The sequence below is a fragment of the Pan paniscus genome, chromosome 1, assembly GCF_029289425.2.
Source record: "Pan paniscus chromosome 1, NHGRI_mPanPan1-v2.0_pri, whole genome shotgun sequence".
NCBI lineage: Eukaryota > Metazoa > Chordata > Mammalia > Primates > Hominidae > Pan > Pan paniscus.
This window is the reverse complement of record NC_073249.2, coordinates 81,796,412-81,811,897: the sequence shown is the minus strand read 5'-3', so window position 1 is coordinate 81,811,897 and position 15,486 is coordinate 81,796,412. Positions and strand designations below refer to the sequence as shown.

At 36.8% G+C, this 15,486-nt stretch overlaps 1 protein-coding gene across 14 annotated transcripts in view; it reads left to right on the top strand.

The window, feature by feature from the left end:
* DCAF6 (DDB1 and CUL4 associated factor 6) overlaps window positions 1–15,486 on the top strand; it is a 138,418-nt gene that overhangs the window by 15,741 nt on the left and 107,191 nt on the right. For all 14 annotated transcript variants that reach the window (XM_034939760.2, XM_034939762.3, XM_057302200.1 and 11 more), the window contains exon 3: window positions 14,261–14,353. In XM_034939760.2, coding sequence (XP_034795651.1) covers window positions 14,261–14,353 — 93 coding nt within the window. The remainder of the gene's footprint in view (window positions 1–14,260; window positions 14,354–15,486) is intronic.

Sequence of the window (15,486 nt, the reverse complement as noted above, 5' to 3'; positions counted from 1 at the left end):
TGGGACTACAGGTGCCCGCCACCATGCCTGGCTAATTTTTTTGTATTTTTTAGTAGAGACAGGGTTTCACTGTGTTAGCCAGGATGGTGTCGATCTGACCTCATGATCCTCCTGCCTTAGCCTCCCAAAGTGCTGGGATTACAGGTGTGAGCCACTGTGCCCATCCCATATCCTCTTTTTTGAAATACTTTTTCTCTTGGCTTTTGCTAACACCATACTCTCTTGGTTTTCTTCCTATTTCAATCCATTGACTTGCTACATCTTCTCTGTCTCAGCTGACTCCTCCACATATGTTCCTTCACATGTTGGTTGCACGAAGACTCTGTCCTGGTATCTCCCACCCTCTTTTCTCTCCAGCTCAAAATGACCCTATCTAGTCCCATGGCTAAAAAAAAAAAAAAAAAAAAAAAGAAAACATGACTTCTGCCTCTTCCCAGAGTTTTTATATCCAACTTTCTACTTAACATGTCCAGTTGCATGTCTAATAGGCATCCCAAATTTAGCAGATCCAAAACAGAGCTCTTTTCAATTTTTATTATAAAAATTTCAAATGTACTTTTCATGTACTTGTGACCTAGACTTAGTAATTATCAAGATTTTGCCATATTTTCTTTTCTTCCCCCATCCACCTTGCTGAAGATCCACCTTGCTGAAGATCCACCTTGCTGAAGATATATTATTTTACCTTTATATGTAAGCCTAAAAAGCGATTGACATTTTCTTATATAACCAAAATGCCATTAGGTAATTTAATAATATTGACTTTTTTTGGTATTATCTAATATATAGTCCATATTTTCTTTGTTTTAAAATGTCTTTTTATTGTTATTTGTTCAAAAGATGATCCAAGGACACCTCTGCCTTGTATATTTTATGCCTTATGCCTAGAATTCTCTTCTCCCACTTACCTGTAAAGCTTACCTTCTCATTTTATTTAGCTCTCTTTTCAAATGTTGCCTACCAAAGCAGCATTCCCTGAACACCCTAATTAAACAGCATGCCACGCCTGGTCAGTATCTTTCTCCTTATATTATTATTATTATTGATAGTGCTTACTATCTGGCATTATAATTAACAAACCAATTTATTTGTTCATAGTCTACACTTTTGCCCCCCTGCCTTGGCATATTGGACCAAAAAAAATACCTTCACAAATTTATTTTTTAAATTTACTATCAACAGGAATGCCTGAAACAGATGTGGCACTTTATGAATTATTCATTAATGAGACAGAGTATATTATGTGTTAGATTAATTATTATTATTATTTTTTGATATGGGGTCTTGCTCTGTCACCAAGGCTGGAGTGCAGTGGTGCAATCTTGGCTCACTGCAACCTCCGTTTCCCGGGTTCAAGCAGTTCTCTGCTGCAGCCTCCCGAGTAGCTGGGATTACAGGCACCCACCACCACACCTGGCTAATTTTTGTGTTTTTAGTAGAGACTGAGTTTCACCATGTTGGCCAGGCTGGTCTTGAACTCCTGGCCTCAGGTGATCTGCCTGCCTTGGCCTCCAAAAGTGCTGGGATTGCAGGTGTAAGCCACTGTTCCTGGCCCAACATTTTTTGCAAGTTTAAACATACCTTTGCTCTCTGCTTTCGTACTTCATTGGTGATCTGAGTGGATACAGGATTCTAGGTGGGACATTATTTTCACTCTGTAGTTTTTTGTTTGTTTGTTTTGAGACTGAGTCTCACTCTGTCTTCCAGGCTGGAGTGGAGTGGCACAATCTCAGCTCACTGCAACCTCCACCTCCTGGGTTCAAGTGATTCTTGTGCCTCAGCCTCCTGAGAAGCTGAGATTACAGTCTGCACCACCATGCCTGGCTAATTTTTGAATTTTTAGTAGAGACGGGGTTTCGCCATGTTGGCTAGGCTGGCCTCGAACTCCTGACCTCAGGTGATCCTCCCAAAGTGCTGGGATTACAGGTGTGAGCCACCGCACCCCACCCACTCTGTAGTTTTCAAGGTCTTACACAAATGTTTTCTAGTATTCACTTCAGCTGGTAAGACTGTTGCCAGCCTAATCACTTTTTGTTATTATATAATAACTTTAATTACTTTTGTGTATTACCCCGTAGATTTGTGCTTAAATTTTTATTTATTTTTTATTTTTTTATTTTTTTGAGATGGAGTCTCGCTGTGCCGCCCAGGCTGGAGTGCAGTGGCACAATCTCGGCTCACTGCAAGCTCCGCCTCCCGGATTCACGCCATTCTCCTGCCTCAGCCTCCTGAGTAGCTGGGACTACAGGCGCCCACCACCACGCCCAGCTAATTTTTGGTGTTTTTAGTAGAGACGTGTTTCACTGTGTTAGCCAGGATGGTCTCGATCTCCTGACCTCATGATCCACCCGCCTCTGCCTCCCAAAGTGCTGGGATTACAGGCGTGAGCCACCGCACCCGGCAAATTTTTATATTTTTAAGAGCTTTATTGAGATATGATCAGCTGTACATATTTAAAGTGTACTATTTGATATGTTTAACACATGTAAACATACACAGTCATCACCACATTCAAAATGATAAAATATCAATCATCCCCTAAAAGTTTGCCCATGTGCCCTCTCATTCCTTACACATCACCCTCAACCCCAGTCAACCAGTGATCTCTATTCTGTCACTATAAATCAGTTTGCATTTTCTAGAATTTTAAATAAACGGAATCATTGATTATGTATCCTTTTTTCATTTGGCTTTTTTTACTTTAAATTTTGCTTAGAATAATTATTTTGGGATTCATGTTGTTGAGTGTATCAATAATTTATTACTTTTTATTGCTGAGGAGCATTTATTGTATGGATAAATCATGTTTATATCTGTTCACCTGTCAGTGGACATTGGGTTGTATCCAGTTGAGGACTATTACAAATAAAGTTGCCATGAATATTCGTGTTGCGTCTTTGTATGAACATATGCTTTTATTCTTTTTTGATAAATACCTTTGAGTGGAATGAATGGGTCATATGGTAGGTACCTGCTTAACTTGTTAAGAAACCAGTTGTTTTCCAGTATCGTTGTACCGTTTAACATTCCCACTGTTAGTATGTAGGAATTCCAGTGGGTCCATGTCCTCACCAGCATTTGGTGTGGTCAGTTTTTTTTTTTTTTTTTTTAAGACATTCTAACAGGCATCTAGTAGTATGTTGTGGTTACATTTCCTGCCCCGTTAATTTTTACGTATTCATCTGTATTCTGGAAACTTCCTCAACTCTCATATTCATTCAAGTAGCTTTTTTTTCCTTAAGATTTTATAGGATATTCTATGTAAATAATCAAGTCATCTGAATTAAGTTAGTTTTACTTCTTTTCTAGTCTGGATTCCTTTTATTTCATTTTCTTGACTTATTTCACTGGTTAGTATTCTACTATAAGATTGAATAGAAGGAGTGGAATCAGACATCCTTGTCTTGTTCTGATCTTAGAAGGAAAACAGGGTCTCCCTCTGTTTCCCAGATTGGAGTGCAGTGGCACAATCATAGCTCACTATAGCCTCGACCTCCTGGGCTCAAGCTATCTTCCCACCTCAGCCTCCAGAGTTAGCTGGGACCATAGGTGCATGCCACCATCCCAGCAAATGTGTTTGTTTTTTGTAGAGGTGGGGTCTCATTATGTTGCCCGTCTGGTCTTGAACTCCTGGGCTCAAGTGATACCTCCCACCTCAACCTCCCAAAGCAAAGTGCTGGGATTACAGGTATGAGCCGCTGTGCTTAGCTAAGAACATTGTCTCTTTCTATTTAGTATGATGTCATCAGTTTTTTCATGGATGCTTGTTGTCAGGTTGAGGATGTTCTCCTCTATTACTAACTTGCTAAGAGCTATCATGAATCATTGCTGGATTTTGCCAAGTGTCTTTTTTTTTTCTGGGAAATGTCTAACTATAATTCCATTTATTTAGTAAAAATAAACTATTCAGGGTATCTGTGTCTTGAGTGAACCTTGTTTAATATGTGTGCTTCACTGAATTTATTTTATGTAAATTGTTGAATTTATTGACATAAAATTGTTCATAATATTCCCTTATGTTTTTAAGTATCTGTAGAATCTGTAGTGTATGTTACTGTGTTTCTCATTACTGATATTGGTAATATTTTCTCCATGTTTTTTCCTGATTAGTTTGGCTAGAGACTTGTTAATTTTGTCTTCTCCAAGAACCAACCTCTGGTCTCATTAATTGTCTCCGTTGTTTTTCTGTTGTCTATTTCATTGATTTCTGCTAATATATTTATTATTTGAGTCTTCTGCAGACTTTGGGTTTAATTTGCTCTTTGTTTTGTAATTTTTTGAGTGGAAGCTGAGGTCATTGATATGAGACCGTTGTCTTTTCTAAAATAGAGGTTTTTTTGGTGCTGTAAATTTTCTTCTAAATATTGTTTTAGCTGTAATCCATAAATTGAGATATGTTGCATTTTTATTTTCATTGAGTTCAAAATACTTTTTAATTTATTTTGTAATTTCTTCTTTGACCATCTGTTATTTCTATGGCCATCTGTTATTTCTTAGTTTTCCAACGTATCTTTATGTTAATGATTTCTGATTTAATTCCATTTTGGTCAGAGAACATACTTTCAATGACTTGTAGTCTTCTATTTAAATATATTAAGATTTGTTTTGTGGCCCAGAATGTCATCTCTATTGGTAAATGTTTCTTGTACACTTAAAAAATGTATATTTTGCTGTTTTTTAGTTGTTACAAGCATGATGATAAATCTGGTCCATGTGCTGACATGTTGACTAAAAGTGGACATTTATTTTTTTTTAATTTAGATGTGCTCACATACTATAAAATTGACCCATCTTAAGTGTTCAATTCGGTGGTTTTTAGTGTATTTGTAAAGTTGTGGAGCCATCACCACTATTTAATTCCTCTAATTTTAATCATCTGAAAAAGAGTACCAATTATCAGTCACCATTTCCCCTCTATTTAGCAGTTAGCAATCACTAATACTTTCTGTCTCTACCAATGTGCGTATTCTGACATTTCATATAAATGGAACCATACAATATTGGCTGTTAATGTAAGGGTTCTTTCACTTAGTGTAATGTTTTCAAGGTTAATCCATGTTGTAGTATGTGTCAGTATTTCATTCCTTTTTATGATTGAATAAATATTTCATTGTACAGATATACCACATTTAATCTGTTCATCAGTTGTTGGATATTTGGGTTGTTTCCATTTTTTGGCAATTATGAATAATGCTGCTGTGAACATTTGTATACAAATTTTTGTGTGTTGTAAGTTTTCAATTATCTTGGCTGTATACCTGGTTGCAGAATTGCTAGGTCATATGGTAAACTGATATCTCACTTTTTGAGGAGGTATCAAAACTGTTTTCCAAAGAGCTGTACCATTTTACATTTCTGACAGCAATATACACGGTTCCAGTTTCTTGACATCCTTGCCAACTCTTATTTTCTGTTTCTTTAAAAAATTATTTTAATCATCCTAGTGGATGTGAAGTGGTAATTTGTTGTGATTTTGGTTTTTATTTCTCTGATGACTAATGATGTTGAGCATCTTTCTATGTGCATATGAAGGTATGAGTCATTTACATACTTTCTTTGGAGAAATGTCTATTTAAATCATTTACCTATTTTTAATTGGATTGTTTGTCTTTTTGTTGTTGAGTTGTGTTTGTATATTCTGGGACTCTTATCATGGGACTCTTATCAGATATATGATTTGCAAATATTTCCCTTCATTCTATGAGTTGTCTTTTCGCCTTCTTCATAGTGTCCTTTAATGTACAAAAGTTTTTAATTTTGGTGAAGTCTAATTTCTTTTTGCTGTTTGCTTGGGCTGTTGGTGCTGTATTTAAGAAACTTGCTTAATCACTGGTCGTGAAGATTTATACCTGTTTTCTCCTAAGAGTTGTATAGTTTTAGCTCTTCTGTTTAGATATTTGATCTATTTTCAGTTAATTTTTATATGGTATAAAGTAGGGGTCCAAGGTGTTTTTTTTTTGTTCTTTTGTTTTTTTTTTGGTGGCGATTATCTAGTTGTCTCAGCACCATTTGGTGAAAAGACTTTTCTTTCATTGAATGGTCTTGGATCTCTTGTCAAAAAAATCACTTGACCATAAATAGAAGAGTTTATTTCTGAACTCTTAATTGCATTACATGGATCTGTATGTCTTTGTTTTTGCCAGTACCACACAGTCTTGATTACTGTAGTTTTGTAATAAGTTTTTCTAGTTTTATTTTAGGTGACTTGGTTTTATGCCTGTGAACACTAAATAAATTCAAATAAGTAAATTTACACAGTGAAACTTAATGGCTCAGAGATTTCATTGTAAAATATCAGAACATTGTGTTTACTAAATGACAGTCAATATTTAACGCTTTATTTTGAATTTTTTAGAGCAGTTTTAGGTTCATAGCAAAATTGAGAGGAAGGTATGGGAATTTCTCATATATCGCCTGCCCACATACTTGCATAGCATTTTCCATTATCAACATCTTCCACCTGAGTGGTACATTTGCTATATTTCATGAGCCTACATTAATACATCATAATCCACCCAAAGTCCATAGTTTACAATAGGGCTCACTCTTGGTTTCAGGCATCTTATGAGTTTGGACAAATGTATAATGATATATATCCACCATTATAGTATCATGTGGAGTTGTTTCACTGCCTTAAAAATCTTCTGTGCTCTGCCTATTTATCACCCACCTTCCGAACTCCTGATGACCACTGATCTTTTTATAGTCTCCATAGTTAAGCCTTTTCCACAATGTCATATAATTGGAATCACATAGTATGTAGCCTTTTCAGATTAGTTTTCTTTCACTTAGCAATATACATTTAGGTTTCCTCTATCTTTTCATAGCTTCTAGCTCATTTCTTTTTAGAGCTGAATAATACTTCATTCTGTAGATGTACCACAGTTTGTCCATTCACTTGCTGAAGGACATCTTGGGTGCTTCCAAAAATTGGCAGTTATGAGTAAAGTTGCCATAAACGTTTGTGGGCAGGTGTTGGTGTGCACATACGTTTACGTTCGTGTGCAGGTGTATGTGTGGACATACGTTTTCAGCTCCTTTGGATAAATACCAAGGAGCATGCTGTATTGTGTATGTTTAGTTTTTATAAGAAATCACCATTTGTCCTTCAAAGTGACTGTACAATTTTGCATTCCCACCAGCAATGAATATAATAAGTTCCTGATGCTCCACATCCTTGCCAGTATTTGATGTTGTCAGTGTTCTCTATTTTGGCCATTCCAATAGATATGTAGTACATTTCCCTGATAACATAGGATGTGGATTATCTTTTCATATGCTCGTTTGCAATCTGTGTATCTTTGCTGAGGTGCCTGTTATGGCCTTTGGCTCATTTCTTAGATTGTTTCTTATTGTAGTGTTTTAAGAGTTCTTTATGTATTTTAGATAACACTACTTTATCAGATGTGTCTTTTGAAAGTATTTTCCCTGTCTTGTCTTCTCGTTTTCTTGACATTGTCTTTTGCAGGGTGGAAGTTTTTAATTTTAATGAAGTCAGTCTTATCAGTGATTTCTTTTATGGATCTTGCCTTGGTATTGTACTTAATAAATTATCACCATACCCAAGGTCATCTGAGTTTTTTTCCTATGTTATCTTCTCAGAGGTTTATAGTTTTGTGTTTATATTTAGGTCTGTGATCTATTTTGAATTAATTTTTGTGAAGGGTATAAGTTATGTGTCTAGATTTTATTTTTATTTTTATTTTTTTTGCATGTGAATATCCAGTTGTAGCAGCACCATTTGTTGAAAAGACTATCTGCATTGTATTGACTTTACTCCTTTGTCAAAGGTCCGATGATCGTGTTTATGTGGGTCTGTTTCTGGGCTCTGAATTCTGTTTAGTTATCTGTTTGTCTGCTCTTTTGCCAATACCACACTGTCTTATTTGGTGTAGCCTTACAGTAAAATTTTTATTATTATTTATTTATTTATTTATTTTTGAGATGGAGTCTCGGCCTCTTGCCCAGGCTGGAGTGCAATGGTGCGATCTCAGCTCACGGCAGCCTCCGCCTCCTGGGTTCAAGTGATTCTCCTGCCTCAGCCTCTAGAATAGCTGGGATTACAGGCACGCGCCACCATTCCCAGCTTATTTTTTTTGTATCTTTAGTAGAGATGGGGTGGTCTCGAACCACCAGCCAGGCTGGTCTCGAACTCCTGACCTCGTGATGTGCCTGCCTTGGCCTCCCAAAGTGGTGGGATTACAGGCACCTTATAGTAAGTCTTGAAGTTGGGTAGTGTCAGCTCTCTTGGGATTTTCCACTTATCTTTCTGTTACTGATTTTAGTTTAATTCCATTGTGGTCTAAGAGTAGACACTGTATGATTTTTATTCTTTTAAATTTGTTAAAGTGTATTTTAAGGCCTCAAATATGGTCTGTCTCGGTAAATGTTCCATGTGAGCTTGAGAAGAACAACTTTGTTCTTCTCCCTTAATATGTGTTGGCTAGCCTGAGTCTTTGGCATCTCTTATAAACTTTAGAATCAGTTTGTCAATACCCACAAAATAATTTGCTGAGATTTTGATAGGAATTGCATTGAATCTATAGAACAAGTTGGGAAGAATTGACATCTTGAAAATACTGAATCTTTCTATTTATTAATATGGAATAGCTCTTCATTTATTTAATTCTTTGATTTCTTTTACCAGAGTTTCATAATTTTCCTCATAGAAATCTTATACATATTTTATTCAGTTTATACCTAAGTGTTTCATGTTTTGGAGTGCTAATGTAATGGTATTGTGTTTTAAAATTCAAATTCCACTTGTTCATTTCTGGTATTTAGGAAAATAATTGACTTTTTAATATTAACCTTGTATCCTATTACTTTGCTACAATCACTTATTAGTTCCAGGAGGGTTTTATTTTGTTTTGTTTTGTTTGTTTTGAAACAGACTCGCTCTGTCGCCCAGGCTGGAGTGCAGTGGCGCGATCTCGGCTCAGTGCAAGCTCCTCCTCCCGGGTTCATGCGATTCTTCTGCCTCAGCCTTCCGAGTAGCTGGGACTACAGGTGCCCACCACCACACCCGGCTAATTTTTTGTATTTTTAGTACAGATGGGGTTTCATCGTGTTAGCCAGGTTGTCTTGATCTCCTAACCTCGTGATCCGCCCTCCTTTGCCTCCCAAAATGCTGGGATTACAGGCCTGAGCCACTGTGCCTGGCCTCCAGGAGGGTTTTTAAAATTTTATTTTCCATATAGATGATCTTGTTATCTACAAAGACCGTTTTATTTCTTTTCCAATCTTCATACTTTTCCTTTGCTTTTCCTTCCTTTTCTTGTCTTACTGCATTAGCTAGGACTTAAAGTATGGTGTTGAAACGAAGTGGTGAGAGAGGACATCCTTGTCTTGTTTTTGATATTCTACAGGTTGAGTGTCTTTAATTTGAAAATCTGAAAATTGAAATGCTCCAAAATTTGAAACTTTTTGAGTGCCACATGATGCTTAAAGCATTTTGGATTTCAGAAATGCTGTAAAATTTCCTCTGAGAACTACTTTGTTGCACCTCACAGATTTTAATTAGCCTTGTTTTGATTTGATTGAATTCAAAAGCTTTTAAAATTTCTCTTGAGATTTCTTCTTTGACCGATGTTTTATTTTGAACTCGTGTGTATTTTGGGATTTTCCAGTTATCTTTCTGTTACTGATTTTAGTTTAATTCCATTGTGGTCTAAGAGTAGACACTGTTTGATTTTTATTCTTTTAAATTTGATAAAGTGTATTTTAAGGCCTCAAGTGTGGTCTGTCTTGGTAAATGTTTCATGTGAGCTTTAGAGGACTGTATATTCTGCTGTTGTTGAATGAAGTAGTCTATAAATGTCCGTTATATTCAGGTAATTGATGGTTTTGAGTTTAACTGTGTCCTTACTGATTTTCTGCCTGCTAGGTCTGTCTGTTTCTGATAGAGGGAATTGAAGTCTCCAGGTATCATACTAGATTCATCTGTTTCTCTTTACAGTTCTGTCAGTTTTTATCTCACATATTTCGATGCTCTGTTGTTAAGCACATACATGTTAGGGATTGGGAAACTATGTTGTCTTGGGGAAACTGACCTCTTTATCGTTATGAAATACCTTTCTTTTTCCCTGATAATTTTTCTTGCTTTGAACTCTGGTCTGTCTGAAATTAATGTAACTACTCCTGTTTTCTTTTGATTTGTATTAGTATGATATATTTTTCTCAATCCATTTACTTTTAATCCATATGGATCTTTATATTTAAAATGGATTTCTTGTAAACAACATATATTTGGATCTTGTTTTTTGATCCACTCCGAGAGTCTCTGTCTTAATTTTTAGGCTGGGTGCGGTGGCTCACCCCTGTAATCCCAGCACTTTGGGAGGTCGAGGTGGGCGATCACCTGAGGTCAGGAGTTCAAGACCAGCCTGGCCAACATGGCAAAACTCTGTCTCTACTAAAAATACAAAAATTAGCCACGCATGGTGGCACATGCCTGTAATCCCAGCTACTTGGGAGGCTGAGGCAGGAGAATTGCTTGAACCCAGGAGGCAGAGGGTTGCAGTAAGCTGAGATAGCACCACTGCACGCCAGCCTGGCGATGAAGCGAGACTCCATCTCAAAAAACAAATAAACAAAAATGTTGCCAGGCGTGGTGGCTCACATCTGTAATCCTAGCACTTTGGGAGGCCAAGGCGGGTGGATCACCTGAGGTCTGGAGTTCGAGACCAGCCTGGGCAACATGGTGAAACCCTGGCTCTACTAAAAATACAAAAATTAGCCAAGCATAGTGGCGGGCAGGCGCCTGTAATCCCAGCTACTCGGGAGGCTGAGGCGGGAGAATCGCTTGAACTCAGGAGGCGGAGGTTGTAGTGAGCTGAGATCATGCTGCTTCACTCCAGCCTGGGCAAAAGTGCGAAACTCTGTCTCAAAAAAAAAACCAAAATAATAATTTTTAATTTAGACTATTGACATTCAAAGGGATTACTGGTATAGTTGGATTAATATTTCCTATATTTGTTAACTGTTTTCTGCTTTTTGTCTTTGTTCCTTGTTCCTATTTTTGTTTTCCATTCTTCTGCCTTTTGTGTTTTTTTTTTTTCTGTTTTTTTTTTTTTTTTTTCTCCTTTTGAGATGGAGTCTCACTCTGCCACCCAGGCTGGAGTAGAGTGGTTCAATCTCAGCTCACTGCTACCTCCGCCTCCCAGGTTCAAGTGATTCTCCTGCCTCAGCCTCCCGAGTAGCTGGGATTACAGGTGTCTGCCACCACACCCAGCTAATTTTTGTGTTTTAGTAGAGATGGGGTTTCACCGTGTTGGCCAGGCTGGTCTCTAATTCCTGACCTCAAGTGATCCACCCACCTTGGCCTCCCAGAGTGCTGGGATTACAGATGTGAGTCACCATGCCTGGACCTTTTGTGGTTTTAATTGAGCATTTCATACAGTTTTTTTTCTCTCCTTCCTTAGTATTTATTAGTTACACCTATTTTTTAAAGTTTTTAAGTAGTTGCCCTAAAGTTTTCACTATACATGTACAACAAATCTAAGTCCACTTTATTTCAAATAACACTATAATGATTCACAGGGAGTGTGAGTACAAAATAATTTTAAATCTTCCATCTTATACCTTGTACTATTTCTGTTATTCATTTCACTTATTTATAAGCACTCATAAGCATATTTTTGTATATGTGCTAGATATAAGCATAGATGATCAAATACATTGTTGCTGTTATTTTGAACAATAAAATAATTTGTTAGCTCCATTAAGAATAAGTAAAATGAAAGTTTGTGTTTTATCTTCACTTATTCCTCCTTCAGTGCTCCTTCTTTCTTTATGTAGATATATGTCTCTGACCTATGTTTATTTTCCTTTTCTTTAAAGAACTCCTTTCGTAATTTCTTGCAAAGTAGGTCTGCTGGCAACAAATTCCCTCAATGTTCGTTTATCTGAGAAAAGCTTTATTTCTCCTTTAGTTTTGAAGGATAATTTTGCAGGGTACAGTATTCTAGGTTGGTTTTGCTTTGTTTTGTTTCTGTTACTGCTTTAAATATTTCACTCTTCTTGCTTACATGATTTCTGAGGAGATGTTGGATGTAATTCTTATCTTTGCTCCTCTATAGATAATGTTTTTTCCTCTAGCTTCTTTCAGGATTTTTTCTTATCTTTGATTTTCTTTAGTTTGAAAAATGCTTGCCTAGCTGTAGTTCTTTTGGTATTTATCCTGATTATTGTTCTCTGAGCTTACTGGATCTATGGTTTGGTTTCTCACATTCATTTGGAGGAAATTATCAGTCATTATTATTTCAGATATTCTGTTCTTTTCTCCTTCTCCTCTGGTATTCACATTATACATGAGTTATGCCTTTTGTAGTTGTCCCACATTCCTTGGACATTATGTTTTGTTTTGCTTTTTTTCAGTCTTTGTTCTTTTTGCTTTTCAGTTTTGTACGTTTTTATTGATATATCCTCAAGGTCAGAGATTGTTTCCTCAATTGTGTCTAGTCTACTAATACGCCCATCAGAGGCATTGTTCCTTTCTGTTACATTGTTTTTGATTGCTAACATTTCCTTTTTATTCTTAGGATTTCCGTCTCTCTGCTGACATTGCCCATCTCTTCTTACATGCTGTCTGCTTTATCCATTGGAACTCTTAGCATGCTAATCATAGTTGTTTCAGATTCCTGGTCTTACAGTTCCAACAGTCCTGCTATGTTTGGTTCTGATGCTGGCTTTATCCCTTCAAATTGTATTTTTGCCTTTTAGTATGGCTTGTAATTTTTCTTAATAACTGGACATGAAGTACTTATTAAAAGTAATGGTATAAATAGGTCCTTAGGAATTTACTGGTAAAGTGTAGGAGGAGAGGAAGTGTTCTACAGGCCTATGATTAGGTGTCTGTCACTTAAAGAGCCTATACGTCTGGACTGTGGGCTTCACAAGGGATTATCAGCACCTCCTATTCCCAACTGAGGTGGAACAGGTTAGTAGATTAGGCTGGAGTTATGTATTTTCCTTCCCCAATGTGGAAGGCTGAAATTGGGTATTTCTGTTTGCCTAGGTCAGTTAGGCTCTAATAAAACCTCAGTGGGTAGGCTGTGGTGAAATAGCTTTTCTTAAGGGCAGATCTTGTTAAGAAAGTTAGAGTACTCTGGGATACCCAAAATGGTTTCTTTTTCCCTCCCTCTGCTGGATGTACAAGGCGATTTTAATCTGAAATTTATTGTGAAAATCTGGTTGAGCTCTGAAGTTAAAATCAAATCACAAAAACACCCTCTGCACCGTATCCCCCACCGCATGACTGGGTTCCCTGGAGTTTTTTTCTTTTTTGAGGCAGAGTCTTGCTCTGTCGCGTAGGCTGGGGTGCAGTGACACGATCTTGGCTCACTGAAACTTCCACGTCTTGGGTTCAAGCAGTTCTCCTGTCTCAGCCTCCCGAGTAGCTGAGATTACAGGCGCATGCCACCATGCCCGGCTAATTTTTGTATTTTTAGTAGAGACGGAGTTTCGCCATATTGGTCAGGCTGGTCTCGAACCTCTGACATCAGGTGATCCACCCGCCTTGGCCTCCCAAAGTGCTGGGATTATAGACGTGAGCCACCGTACCCGGCCTTCCCTGGAGTTTTTAACATTCAGACTTAACGCTTTCTGAACCTCCAACAATTCGTCAATTATAGTTCAGGTTTTCCTACCCTAGCTCTGTTGCTCACAGAGGTTTCTGCTCATGAGTCTGTGCTCTGGTAAGCCAAGACTCCTTGTGTTTACCTGTTCATCTCTCCAATCTAGGGGGTAGCATTTTGTCCTGTGTCCTTACCTCTCTGAAGGATTCAAGATCAGTTATTGATTTTACAGTCTGTTAACTTTTTATTTGTTGTTTGAATGGAGTGGCAACTGCTAAGCTTCTTACGTGTGGAACTGGAAACTGGAAGCTTGTTTTTTTAATACATCAACTATTAAATCAAGCTTGTCTAACACACGGCCCGTGGGCTGCATGAGGCCCAGGACAGCTTTGAATGTGGCCCACAGAAATTCATAAACTTTCTTAAAACATTATGAGATTTTTTTGCAATTTATTTTTAGCTCATCAGCTATTGTTAGTGTTAGTGTATTTTATGTGTGGCCCGAGACAATTATTCTTCTGCTGTGGCCAAGGGAAGCCATGAGGTTGGACACCCCTATGTTAAATACTTTTTAACATATAACCTCATTAGTGGTAAAAATTTTGTACCGCCAGGTGAGTGAAAGATGGCATATTTTCTTTTATGTCCAATTTGCTTATATTTCTTTTTTGCTTTCTTTTTAGGTTAATACAATCTGTTGGAATGACACTGGAGAATATATTTTATCTGGCTCAGATGACACCAAATTAGTAATTAGTAATCCTTACAGCAGAAAGGTAAAGTAGTTTTAAAAATCTGTAATTTAATGAGAGAAAAAAAATCAAGAAGGCAGAAATGAAGAAACTGTAAACAGTCATAGAATGGGCATTTATATTAGAATATCCTCCCTATTTTGCTGAGGTTTATTGTATAATTTAGAGGTTCTTAGGTACATGTGGGTCTCTTAGATTACTTAGGGAAACAGAAGATTTTATTCAGCCTTGGGATCTAGAAAATTTAAATGTACTTTATTTAAATGGTTAATAATTGGTACAAGTGACATTATTTCAATAACATTTTTTGGGGGAAAATGTGCTATAAATAAAGTATGAGTTAATGAGAAAATTACTTTTATGTGTAACCTTAATATATTATCTTAACATTCTAAAAAGTTACTTATTTTAATGTTAAGAATAGTGTGGGTAAAGCTGCCAACTTTGGTCATTGTTTCATTTTCTTAAAAATTTGAAATTTAGTCTTTTAGAAAATTTACATTTAAAACTTTTAAAGACAAAAACAGCCAGATGACTGCGGTGTGAATAGTTGAGGTACTGAGAAAATTAAAATGGTTTCAATGAGGAAAAAAATTACCATAAGCTAATAAACCCCCTCACTAGAAGGCAAGAGATATCTAAGAATTAAATAATTTTCTAACTCTCAAGTAACTTTAATTACTGTTTCAAATAGCATTCCATTTTATCTACAGAATGTTTCCTTTACAAGGATGGTTTCAGAGAAATTTAGATACTGAATGATAAAGCTATAAACAGCTGACTGATTGTAATAAAAAGAAAGTGTGTGATGTTCTTTACACTTGACATAACAGTTAAATGAGAAACCTTCTGTTTTAGAAATATGACTAAATAGTTATTTTAAAATTTGTAAGATCTTAAACATTCAACACATCATTTAAAGTTCCAGTTAAGAATAGGAATATGTATATTTCCTAGCTGCCTCCCAACTCACATGATACATTTTTCTCTCCTGATTGTCTTAAATTTCCTATATCTTTTTTTTTTTTTTTTTTTTTTTTTTGTGGCAAGTTCTCACTCTGTCACCCAGGCTGGAAGGCTGGAGTACAGTGGTGCGATCTTGGCTTACTGCAACCTCTGCCTCCTGGCTTCAAGCGATTCTCCTGCCTCAGCCTCCC